Source organism: Triturus cristatus, chromosome 10, assembly GCF_964204655.1.
Source record: "Triturus cristatus chromosome 10, aTriCri1.1, whole genome shotgun sequence".
Lineage (NCBI taxonomy): Eukaryota > Metazoa > Chordata > Amphibia > Caudata > Salamandridae > Triturus > Triturus cristatus.
In genome coordinates this window covers 203,837,447-203,850,810 of record NC_140593.1, presented here as the reverse complement: position 1 = coordinate 203,850,810, position 13,364 = coordinate 203,837,447, and the positions used below count along the sequence as shown (strand labels likewise).

Here is a 13,364-nt window from a genome sequence, read left to right as displayed (position 1 = left end):
AATAGCATGTAAGCAAGTAAACCCATCTAATGTCACTTTACATACTGAGAGGGCAGCACAAACTATGTGTAGTAGTCGAATTGATGTGTCACCATCCTTCCAAACATTTCTATAATAAAATATATGTGTATAGTTATTTGATAGTTAGAAACATTTCAATTCACTGTCTTTTAAAAAATGTTAGCCTTATATGAAATTTAAGCACCTCATTTTGGCCTGCAATGATAATGTAATATAAATTCTCAAACCTGAAGACCTTGTCCATCCACGGTCACAGAATTTGCTCTTTGCATTTTTATACGGTCTCCTTGCGTGTTCTCTTGCTGAGAGCAGTTCTTTTCTCTTTTTAAAGTCGACTGTCTCTCCTTTAGGATTTAAAAGCAAAGAATCAAAATAGTGGCCAAAACCGATTTGTCAGGTATTCATAGATTTAAATTATTTGTCAATCAATATTTAATTGTTTATTATTCTGGAACATAAACATTGTGCGGTATTAGCATAGCTATGTGTTATAAAAAATTATCAAGCATGCAATGTATTATAAATTTACAAGGTAGAACAATATTTCTATGTATTTGTACATATCGTTCTGTCTAGAGATAAAAGCATGAAAGACACTTTGTAATTATCAATAAACCATATCTATTTAAGAATGAACTGATGAATTATCTAATAATTTGGGGGAAGCATTGTGTATTAAAGGGAGCAATGTGTTACAAATAATTCCGACACATATATCTTAAAAATACTTCATATAACAAATACTGAACCTCAAAAGGATTTATGTACAGTTCTGCATACATAGTTCTGCTTAGAAATGAAATGATCAATTATCCAACAGTAAATTACTGCACCAATTAATCATCAAAAGTATTTTCGGAAGAAGCCCAAAGAAAAACAGAACGCTTGTAATACAATATGCTAAATATGATAGGAAAAGAAATGTCACATAGCATTAATATGAAACTAAAACAGATATAAATAGTTTTTGGTATCCTAAAAAAAGCCTTCATATAAACATCTATTCATCCTTAAATTAATTGTCAGCTGGTGACTCCAACTGGTCATGCAATTCAAATAGGCTACTGCAAAGTACATTGTGTTGCTGTTCCATTCTTTCAGTAAAAATATTTACAATGCAAGCAAAGTACTCAACAGTTTCTAGATATGAGGGCAAATTCACAAAGCCCATTGAAATAGATGGAATTCTACTCCTAAAGACATCTGCCTACACATGAAGTCGAATTGTAACTTCTGTAGGATTCACAAAATTCCAAAGGCGCATTCCTAAAACTCTACAATATCATAAATATCCTGGAGTCTAGTCTCCCTCTATATCAGTCAAGAAGATTATCCATTGTATAGACAATCTGCCAATTTCATGATTAACATATGCATTTGCATGTTAAGGGCCTTAATAAAACTCTGGACCGCCGTAGTTGTGGTGGCGGTCTGACCACCACCACACTGCAGGACCACCCGCAGTGTGGTGGTCGGACCGCCACAGAATCACTGCTACCACTGCGGGCAATGATCTTGCTGTGGTCTGGCAGCGGTTCGAGGCCAAAATATGCTTCCGGTGCCTCAGCAGCACCACCGAGCATATTTTGAATTGCCTCACTGCCACCCTTTTCATGGCGGTTGCACTGCCATGATCAGGGTGGGGGTGAGGCAACAACAAAGAGGGCCCTTGTGCATCTGTGCATAGGGGTGCATGCAGGGGGCCACAGGTTGTGCCCCCTCTAATTTTGCACCCCCAGTTCCTATAAGGGAAGAAATGCACATGATAGTGCATTCCTTCCCGTGCAGGAATGTGCACTGGGGGTCATACTGTAGTGCTGTTTGAGGCTCACAATGAGCCTTTAAACAGCACCACCATGGGACCGACACACTGCCCCCAGACCACAAAATTACTTGTAATCTGGCAGGCGGACAGCGGCGATTTTCAATAGTCCCGTAGCGAAGTGGTGGTGTGCAGCCAACTCGACAGCTAACAAAACTCGTGATAACTCCCCTAAACATGTAAAATAACTGAAGTAATGCTCATGAGTTAGAATAAAAACAAAAACATTTTCAGGTAAAAAAAATAGGGCATACAGCAGCCATAATAATGTTTGAGGCTTGACGGACCATGACCGATGCAATCTTTGATGGCACTGATCAGCAAAAAACTGCTAATATGACACTCTCAGCAAGTACCAGTTTCAAAGATTGGTGTCCCATACTATATAATTCTTTCATAAATCTAACCCTCAATGTGGCTTATGTACTCCAGCTGCATCCAGCATGGCCACTTAGTCTTGAAGGAAAGCAAGATATCTTTTGAAGAACCTCACAAGATGCACATTGGAGCATTATGTCATTTTCTCTCGTGCAGGTAGGAAGTCAGCAGGGGTATACAGAACGTGGAGGGCATGAGTGCATAACTCCCTGTGTGGGGTGCAAGACCCGACCTGATTGGCTTAGGTTATGGAATAACCTAGTAGTGCATATCTGGCTGAAATTCTTAAGAAGACTTCAAACTCTAACATCAGAAAATGTCAAACCTAAAATTCATTTGCGTGTTTCATTCAAACCTTACAATGTGAATTCTATGATTATTGTGAGCAACCAAGATTACACATATAATTTAGGTTTCATTTGAAATACTTTTGATGGAATAAAGCTATTGCACACTAATAGGCAGTGTGACATTCTAGGTGATCAAACCCTGAGTCCCTGTTGGGGTGTCAGCAGGGGCTGGAAAACACTTACTGCAGTTATGTTTTGTACAATGCGTGATAGAAGGACAATGGAAACATCAGAGGTCGAAAAAGGCATTGGTACAAACGCAAAGAAATGTGAAACAATGGTCAGAAGAAATTTTAAAAGAACTGTCAGAAGCTAAATAGATGTACACCTCTGACCTTTGCAGTTCTGATTCCCATAAGTGTTTATGATCAACTAAGCAAAATAGGCCCTATTGGATACCACAACAATATCTGATTTAATTTGTGTTTTGAATGTTTGTATAGCACTGCAGATATTTTTGAATCTCCAGGGTGACTGGTATTACAGTAATCCTGAGAGATAAGACCATCTCGATGGACAAACTGAAGGGGGAACACATTACACAAACAACCACTGTCATTTAGCATGATGGCTGTTCATGGCAAGGAGCACTTTGAGGAAACCAGCAAAGTGAAAGACATTGGATTCTAATAAACGTAAACGTGTGATATCCAAATAGGATATAAGCATTAACACCAGCCGCGGTCCGTGTAGGTAACAGCAGTGGGGCGGTGGGGCAGCGTGAGGGGGGATTTCACGGGACGATGCTGAGGGGAAATTAAATAAATAATGAATTATCCCTCAGCATCATCCTTTGAAATACCCACTCACGCGGCTCCTCACGCGGCCCCACCGCCCACCTGCTGTTACCTGCATGGACCGCGGATGTTCAACACTAGTGGACAGTTTTCTTTTCATTGTATCATAATTCTGCTATTATTATAACTGATAATGAGTTGACTGATCATGCTTACAAGAATGCTATGGAATATGATATCTGTATTTTTTTACATCATGGGGAGTGTAATATTATACAGATTCACGGTTAACTAATCACTAGGGGCTGAATTACTAATATTCCATGCAATGCAGCGAGGCTTCTTACTGCTTTGCATAAAAGGTAGAGAGCTGACGTTTGCCATGCCTACTAAAATATGGTTCACTTCTGCTCTCTTCTAGTGCCGGAGCACTATGTGCTGTCTACCGCCAATGCAGGCACCCTGCGCCATTCTGCAAGGGTTCCCGTAGTACAGGCAGGGTTTTTTTGTACAGGAAGAGATACTCCCCTGCACAAAAACAATTCTAAGAGGCAATTTCTTCTTTCTGTATGTGTGAAGAATGCATCAAGCATCGAAAGACGGAGTAACCTGGTAAAATAAAGATATTTCTCCTTGTTATGTCTCAGTCGGTTAGGTGCTCCCTTTTGGCACACACCCAAGTTTACAAGTCTTTGTAGATCTGAGTTAGCTTAAAAATACATGTGTGGATGCATGGGATCGCCCATGCTCCACCCATGCTCCACCCATGTAATGCCTACCCAATGCAAAGTAAATCAAAGTAGCGCAATATGCTGTGTTGTGCTACCTTGGTTTTCCTAGACCATGCAAGTAGACTTTGCATGGCTTAGAAAATGCCAAAATGGATTTTGTTTTAGGGCTACACCACAAAATTGACACAACCCAAGCAACACTTTAGTAAATCATGGCCTAAAGGCCTAACCCTTTCAAACAAATGTACCTGAATAATGCACAGGGAATATAACTTAATGCCTTTGATTACTATTCCCAGTACATTGAGTGCATCATAATGTAAACTATAGTTATATGAGGATGCTTATTTTCTTTGGTTATCAAAACTCTTAAGCTGGTATAAATATAATCTATTATTGCACCTGTCTTGATATTTCAACAGATAGAACTATGCATTTATCATGTCATCCATACCCATGTTGGCATATTTAACATTCTAGCACTGCCAGAGGTACATATAAAACAGGATTCAAGAACCAACTCTCTCTTCGAAAGCCAAGGAAGGTATTATTTGGAAACAGGTTTAATTAAAGCTATTTGTACCCCAGAACGCTTACATCAAGATTTTCACTGATCCCATGCCAGCTACATTCCTAGGCTTGTTATGGAGAAGGTCTGTGCTCATCTTAGGCTAGAATTCAATTCAGCTAAAGATTTCTAAATTGGCTGCCAGTCAACCTCGTGATGAGCTTCCATTATGTGCATATAATTGTTAATTGGCTACAATGAACAATATCAGGCCTGAGTTATAGACTCTTTTCCCCACCATATAATTAGGACATCATTACCCACAGGATAGCCGAATTATACAAAACCTTTCCTCTAAACGTGGCCTCATTAGAATATGAGCCACAATGTACATTTAGTCAATCAGAGTGAATTAATTAAAATGTTACTGAATTAGGAGAGCAATAAAATTTAGCTGACATTTATTAAGCGACTTAAGAATTATATTGCACAGCCAACAGCTAAAGGAAATCCCCCTCGTGTGTAGCATCGCTTGAAATTTACTGCACATATCGTAAACGGAATTGGAAATGCAAATGTCAATAGACCAATACATTTAGGTAAGTTGTTTCTACGTGTAGAGAATGTGTGGCTGTGAAAAAGAGAAGAGATGTAGACCACTCTGAAATGCACGCTGCAGAAACCCCACCTCAAGCTGAACATGGCTTGCAAATTTACTCTCCTGCGTTTAAGTAAAATCCTGCCACATGTATAAACACTTCCTCTCTTCGGGCCTTATGTATCAAGCAAAATTGCGATCGCAAATGCCGAAATTCGCAGAATTTCGGCGTTTGCGATCGCAATTTAGCTTAGTGGTATGTATGAGGCAAATCTGCGTGCAAAATAAGGAATCGCAAAATTTGCGATTCCTTATTTTGCGATTGCATTGAAGGAATCGCAAATTTTGCTATTCCTTAAATGCAATGTAAGAAGCACCAAAAAAGTGTAATTTGGCCTTAAGGAATCGCAAATTACCACCAACTTCAAGTTGGTGGTAATTTGCGATTTCTTTGGAAAATGCACTTTTTTGCATTTTTCAAAGTGCAATGTGAAGCGCATACATGCCCTTAGGGCATGTATGTGCGCCACATGTGCATCCATGCATATTTCAGGGGTGCAACAGGGTGTCCTTTTGACACCCTTGCACCCTTGAAATTGCATTCTCAATTTGCGATTCTCTAATTGCTAATCGCAAATTGAGAATGTCTGCCCATTCATTCCTATGGGCCTCCAGGCCCATAGGAATGAATAGGGAGGTATTCCTTAATTACGAATCGCAATTTGAGATTCGCAATTAAGGAATATGTAGGATTCGCGAAATATATTGCAAATCCTACATACATACCATTTTGCGATTCTAAAATAGTGATTCGCAAAAAATTGCTATTTGAGATTCGCAAATGAGGATTTTGATACATATGGCCCTCAGTTCCCATCTGTGCATTTTCCCCTATACAACAGCAATGTCAAATTTGAAGTGGGAAGAAGTGTGTTAAAGGTAGTATGATATAATCGCCTATTTCTTATGTAGGGTAGACTCAAGAAAAGAGGCCATATCATACACAGCTGTACATTTACTAAGCTTTTGCCCCGATTTTGCTTTTCAAAAGTGCTGCAAATGGGCACAAAATGTTTATTTGAAATTTACTTTCCAGCTCAAAGCTTGTTTTGTGCTGTAAATTTGTCTGAAAGTAACCCTTTGTATTAATTGGCATTAAGGACGCATTCCATGGATGATACGTGGGCTTTCTCATGCAACCACCCATATTTGTTTTTTGACAGAATACCCTATCTATTGAAAAAAATAGATGGGGTTTTGCATAAAAAATAAAACATTTTTGACTCTTGCATTATCAAGGAGAAATGTTTTTATTTCTACAATCTTTTCTGATTGCAAGCCTTCCGGTACAAAACCTGCCCTAGGCATGATGCAGACACCTTGGCACTATGGTGCAAAGGTGTGGGTGTGGTACTGGAAGCTTGATTGTGTGCCAGCCACGTCTGGGAAGAGAGCAGGACAGTGCCATATCTCTGTAGATGTGGTACTTTCCTATTCTGTCCATCTCACGCAACACACACAGCAATGTTCCTTGCAGCGCTGCATTGTGAGACATTTTAGTAAATATACCCCCATGTTGGCCACAGTTTTGGGCTGCAGGAGTGTTAAATAGTTGAAGAGTTGCAGCAGCGCTATTTTTACCACCTTATGTAATGGCAAATAGTGGTTTACCACCTGAACGTTAAAGACATGTGCTGATTTTATCTGGAAGAGTAGTATCGTTTTTGCCATATTTAAAGAAAGAAGCAGAACATAACACAATAACATAAATGAAAGAACAAAAAAATACAATTAAAATGTAGCAGCAAAACATAATAAACAGCGAAAATAGAATGCCACACAAGAACCTAGACACAACATAATAAAGTCAAGTTGCAGTAAACATTTAAAAAAACACTGCTGCACAAATAACAGCAGAACACTTCACCATCGCAAAAAAATCCGCAAAGCAAATGTGCCACATATTGCCACATTCAGAATCATGTTTTCATAATACAGTGGTAAATGGCATTTACAACAAGCACTTCCTTAACTGTCCAGCAAGGAAATTAGATTGGGGACACATTCAAACCCTATGGCCAAGGACCTTGGGTTGAGCTTGGCAACTGACCTTCTAGCAAAACTGCAATCCACCAATAGAATTTCCAAAACAATTAAGCACATTGAACATAAAATAAATCTCCAACATGATGCCGTGTCTCCAAAGTATATGTATCTTACCAAGTGACTGCTCTTCTCTACTGCGTCTAGTGCACAGGTGGCAAGCAACAGCCACAATCCCTGTCTGGATGAACCACAAAAATGACAAAATAAACCTTTCCCTAACCTTTTGGTGATGTGGCATTAAAGCAGTCAGGCTTAACTGAAAGGCAATCTGAAAAGTGTTTATGCAGCACACAAACAGTAATAAACTGAAAACAAAACACAAGAAAAATCCCAAACCAGTTTAAAAAGAGAGTAAATTAAAAATAAATTGACACCAAAACAGCAAAAATCTGATCAGTAGAACTGGAGTCAAGAGTTTTTATAGTTTAAGGTAAAAACTAGCACCTAAAAAATCGAAGCACCAACTGCGGACGTCTAGTTGTGCAAGACTGAGTCAAAGCAGAAGAACAAGGCGACCGTGATAGGGCACGGGTCAAATACAAAACGTGGATTTGGCCTGGACGGGGCTTACCTTCAAACTTAGAAAAGCATTTTCAGAAAATGTTCTGAGAAGGTAAAGTTCAGTGGGACACGGTCTTCCTTTGGATCTTAGAGCAGTTTTTATCCAAAAATGTTTTACATTCCAAGTTTTGGATTATAATTATCTGGGCATGTTTAGCACCACTACCATGGGACAAGGAATGGAGGGGCACCAGTTGGGGTGTTAGAACTCACTTAGGCTGGGTCCATGTGAGGGTTCAAGACTATGGGAGTCTTTTCTGTCCCTGAGGCTCTCAAAGGGAGGCCAGGGAACTAGCCCTGGAATCACTCTGATAGTCCTGAGTTTAGGTGAAGAAGTAGGGCTCAAACAACAGGACAGGCCTCTGAAGATTCAAGACAGTCCTTCCAGGTGCAGCAAAGTAGTCCTTCCATTTGCAGCAAAGCAGTCTTGTGGAGTACACTGCAGACCACAGCAGCAGGCAGTCCTCTGAGTCCGTGGGTCTGAGGGTGTTTTTTTTTTATACATGCTGCATCCTTTGAAGTAGGAGAAGTTTCTAGAGAATTCCCTTTGTGCTTTAAGTTTCTTGACTCCCCCACCCTGGAGTCAGGCTGGCTACATGAACAATGCAGGGTTGACAAGTCCTTTGTGTGAAAGCAGAGCACAGTCTATACAGTTGCAAGTGGAGCTGTGGTTCACGATGTCAGTTGACGGCCTAGTCACGCACACCTAACCCCTCTATAGTGTGGCTGTCTCAGAAGAGTAAACAAAGTCCAACTGTCAGTAACACCAGATCATGTGACCCAGGGGAGGATGCAGGCACCAAATAATTTAGGGCAGGAAAATTCCAACTTTCTAAACATGAAACCAGAGGAAGGCTTGGGTCCTAAGCTAACTGGATGGGACCATCAATAATTATATAAACAAGAGAATCCAGTAGCTTTAGTTAGAACTTATTCAAAACTGAGCCAGTGGAATCAATTCAAAGGTTTGTGTGATTTATTTCAGAATTTTTTTAAATATTCCATGAATTCATTAACATTCAAATCATGTCAAACATTAAGGGCAACACAAACTGATGATATTTTTCAACATATGAATTACATAAACAAATAACACATATAAACAATAATTCACAAATGTGTATAATACCTCAGCATCAGCAATTATTTTCGCAGTTGAGGAAACAAAAAGGGTAGTCAAAGCACCAGTCCATAAATCAAAAAGTAGCAATCAGGCAGAGTAGCAAGTCAAAACTTGCAAACCACTATAATTTCTTCTGCCTATATGCAGAGCTCTGGGGATCCTTTGGATTAAGTTTAGGGTAACAAGGGAGGGAAATTAATTAAACCTTCTCCCTAAGCCCTCGGGGTTAGCTTTTCCCAGACGCTGTCGTCAACGCGTTTCCAATCATGTCACCATTAAGGGGTTTCCATCAGGTCTTGGACGTGGTGGTGTCTATTGGGAAAAATCTGAAAAAACACACAAGGTGTGGGTTACTAACACATATCAACCTATTAGCGGTGTGATAATTCTCCAATGTTACGCTTAGCACGTATAGGAAAGTACCTTTTGTAATGGTTGCAGGTTGCTCGGTAATATTCAGAAATTGTTGGTACTGGATTGATTAGTAAGGCCTGTCGGGGAAGAGGACTGTTTGTGAATGATGTGTTTAATGAAAAAGGAAGAGTACTTATTTGTTGTTTATAATCAAAAGGACTTGCCTGCGTCAATTGCGATTCTTAAATGTGCCAATGGAAGCCAATGGATGCTGTATCAGTTCAGTAAATCAATTCCAATGCGTAGTTGGAAACCCTGTTTAAAAGAAATACGAACACTTATTGCACCCTCCAACATAACTCTAGAACTGACTCTGAATATGTCACACTTAGTTCTCAAATGAACCTGGTATGTCTGAATATCAGGTAGTTTAAAAAAATGTATAGAAATATATCCATATGCAGGTTGCTTTTTTAACGTGAAAATTACGTACTTAAAAGTCTAACTATCACAAGCACTTCTAAGCCTTAATCCAACATTTGCAGGTTCCTTTTAAAGTGTAAAAATTACGTGCTTAAAGGTCTAACTGTTACTAACACTTTTAAGCCTTAATCCAACGTTTGAAATGTTGTAAATACTCAAACGTGAGCAGCGATCGTGTTAGTGGGCGCGCATCTCTTGTGGAAGCTGTTCAGTCGAATTGGGCTCATTATTTCAGAGCGATGAATGCAAACTCTGGAATTTAACTTCTCGTAGCGCAAGCACGTTTAAAATGTTGTATTGTAAAGAATGACAATAACCAGGATCGACTTGTTGACTAGCGCTGAGGGAGGATTACAAGGCGGTTTGATTTACTGTTTGTTTAGACGTGTAAACGCAGTCGTGTTAGTAGGAAACAAGCCTGTCTCTGAAGCTGCTGCAGTGATATGGATGGTCAATGAAAAGCAAAACCTGAAATGGATTTTTTGAAACCTTCATTTGTCAGCATGTGTGTTCTGGGAGATGTAGTCCTAAATGAAGTATGTTAGTAAATGGATTATGTGTGGGGGGTACTTATGACTGCAACCTTGCTACCTCGGACATCTCATTAAGCCCTGTAGCAAGGTTGCAGTCATAAGCAGCCCCACACATAATCCATTTACTAACATACTTCATTTAGGACTACATCTCCCAGAACACACATGCTGACAAATGAAGGTTTCAAAAAATCCATTTCAGGTTTTGCTTTTCACTGACCATCCATATCACTGCAGCAGCGTCAGAGACAGGCTTGTTTCCTACTAACACGACTGCGTTTACACGTCTAAACAAACAGTAAATCAAACCGCCTTGTAATCCTCCCTCAGCGCTAGTCAACAAGTCGATCCTGGTTATTGTCATTCTTTACAATACAACATTTTAAACGTGCTTGCGCTACGAGAAGTTAAATTCCAGAGTTTGCATTCATCGCTCTGAAATAATGAGCCCAATTCGACTGAACAGCTTCCACAAGAGATGCGCGCCCACTAACACGATCGCTGCCCACGTTTGAGTATTTACAACATTTCAAACGTAGGATTAAGGCTTAAAAGTGTTCGTAACAGTTAGACCTTTAAGCATGTAATTTTCATGCTTTTAAAGCAATCTGCAAATGTTGAATTAAGGCTTAGAAGTGCTTTTGATAGTTAGACTTTTAAGTGCGTAATTTTCACGTTAAAAAAGCAACCTGCATATGGATATATATTTTATTTTAAAAAGACTACCTGATATTCAGACATAACAGGTTTATTTCAGAAGAAAATGTGACACATTCAGCATCAGATCTAGAGTTATGTTGGAGGGTGCAATAAGTATTCGTATTTCCTTTAAACAGGCATTCCAACTACGCATTGGAATTGATTTACTGAACTGATACAGCGACGGTTGGCTTCCATTGGCACATTTAAGAATCGCAATTGATGCAGGCAAGTTCTTTTGAGTATGAGCAAGAAACAAGTACGCTTCCTTTTCCATTAAACACATCATTTACAAACAATAGTCTTCCCTAACAGGCCTTACTAATCAATCAAGTACCAACAATTTCTGAATATTACCGAGCAATCCGCAACCATTACAAAAGGTACATTCCTATGAGTGCTAAGCGTAACATTGGAGAATTATCACAACACTAATAGGTTTGATAGGTGTTAATAACCCACACCTAGTGTGGTTTTTCTGATTTTTCCCAATAGACACCACCACGTCCAAGTCCTGATGAAAACTCCTTAATGGTGAAGAGGTTGGAGACGCATCGAGGACAGCATCTGGGAAAAGCTAACCCCGAGGGCTTAGGGAGAAGGTTTAATTAATTTCCCTCCCAAGTTGCCCTAAACTTGATCCAAAGGATCCCCAGAGCTGTGCCTATAGGCAGGAGTAATTATAGTGGTTTGCAAGTTTTGACTTGCTACTCCGCCTGATTGCTTTTTTTTGAATTATGTACTGGTGCTTTGACTACCCTTTTTTTTTCTCAACTGCACAAAAAATTGCTGATGTATTATACACATTTGTAAATAATTGTTTATACGAGTTATTTGTTTATGTAGTTCGTATGTTGAAAAATGTCATCAGTTTGTGTTGCCCTTAATGTTTGACATAGTTTGAATGTTAATAAATTCATGAAATATTAAAAAAATTGTGAAATAAATCACAATTGCCTTTGAATTGATTCCACTGGCTTGGTTGTGAATAAGTTATAACTAAAGCTACTGGATACTCTTGTTTACATAACTTTCTAAACATTACATTTTCAAAATTGTAACTTAAAATCTGAGTTTAACATTAAGGTGCCAATTCCGATCCTTTAAAACCCGGGTATGATTCGTCGTACGGAGCGTATTCTCCATACGACTCGTACCTGGGAAACCCACCGTACAATCCAGTAAGTACGATTCTTACAGAAATACCATTTCAGTACGAATCGTACAAAACAAAGTACGGCTAAAAATACCTACAAGTCTGATCCTGGACAGCGCGTACGCGACGTCAGGCAGCGTTTTACGCACTAAAAGTACGATTCGTCACTACGCACAGCTATTTTTTTACGGCAGCCAAAAAATGCCAGAAAACTGAGTCCGACGCGAAAACGGAGTCCCGGTACGCGATGGACAGCCATGGACCCCATCCTACGTGTCATCCCGGCCCTCTTAGCCTACGACCTGGTGCACCGAACCCGACGCACACGCCACAGAAGGTGAGAACAACACCCAGGGGCCAAGGGGGGGTGAGGGCCAGGAAACATACCCCCTACCCAGATTAAAACCTACAATAATGATGACATACATTACCTCAAGGGTCCGGTCACTCCGGGGGGGCTTGTCCACCAATCCCTGCGTCATGGAACAACGGAAGTGGACGTGTACGCCTACCCCTATGGCAACACTACAATAGTGATACGCACCGTACACACACATACATAGCATGGGTACAGTCTGTAGCACTATATTAGTGATGTCGTGGGGGTACGCGTGGTACGTACCGTACACATGCCCCCAGAGCGTGTGTACGGTCCGTATCACCATTGTACTGGTGCCGTAGGGGTACGTGTGGTACGGACCGTACACACGCCCTTAGAGCGTGTGTACGGTCCGTATCACCATTGTACTAGTGCCATAGGGGTACGCGTGGTACGGACCGTACACACGCCCTCAGAGCGTGTGTGCGGTCCGTATCACCATTGTAGTGGTGCCATAGGGGTACGCGTGGTATGGACCGTACACACGCCCTCAGAACGTGTGTACGGTCCGTATCACCATTGTAGTGGTGCCGTAGGGGTACGCGTGGTACGGACCATACACACGCCCTCAGAGCGTGTGTACGGTCCGTAGCACCATTGGAGTGGTGCCACAGGGGTACGCGTGGAACGGACCGTACACACGCTCACAGGGCGTGTGTACGGGCCATACCACACGTACCCCTACGGCACCACTACTATAGTGATACGGACCGCACCCACGTATACATAGCGTGGGTACGGGCCGTATCACCATTGTATTTGTGCTGTAGGGGTACGGGTGGTACGGACCATACACACCCCATGAATGTGGGGGTACGGTCTGTA

The 13,364-nt window shown here is 40.7% G+C and overlaps 1 protein-coding gene across 2 annotated transcripts in view; it reads right to left on the bottom strand.

Moving 5' to 3' along the window:
- DGKB (diacylglycerol kinase beta) overlaps positions 1 to 13,364 on the bottom strand; it is a 1,940,047-nt gene that overhangs the window by 1,284,581 nt on the left and 642,102 nt on the right. For both annotated transcript variants that reach the window (XM_085630814.1, XM_085630813.1), the window contains one exon: positions 249 to 365. In XM_085630814.1, coding sequence (XP_085486940.1) covers positions 249 to 365 — 117 coding nt within the window. The remainder of the gene's footprint in view (positions 1 to 248; positions 366 to 13,364) is intronic.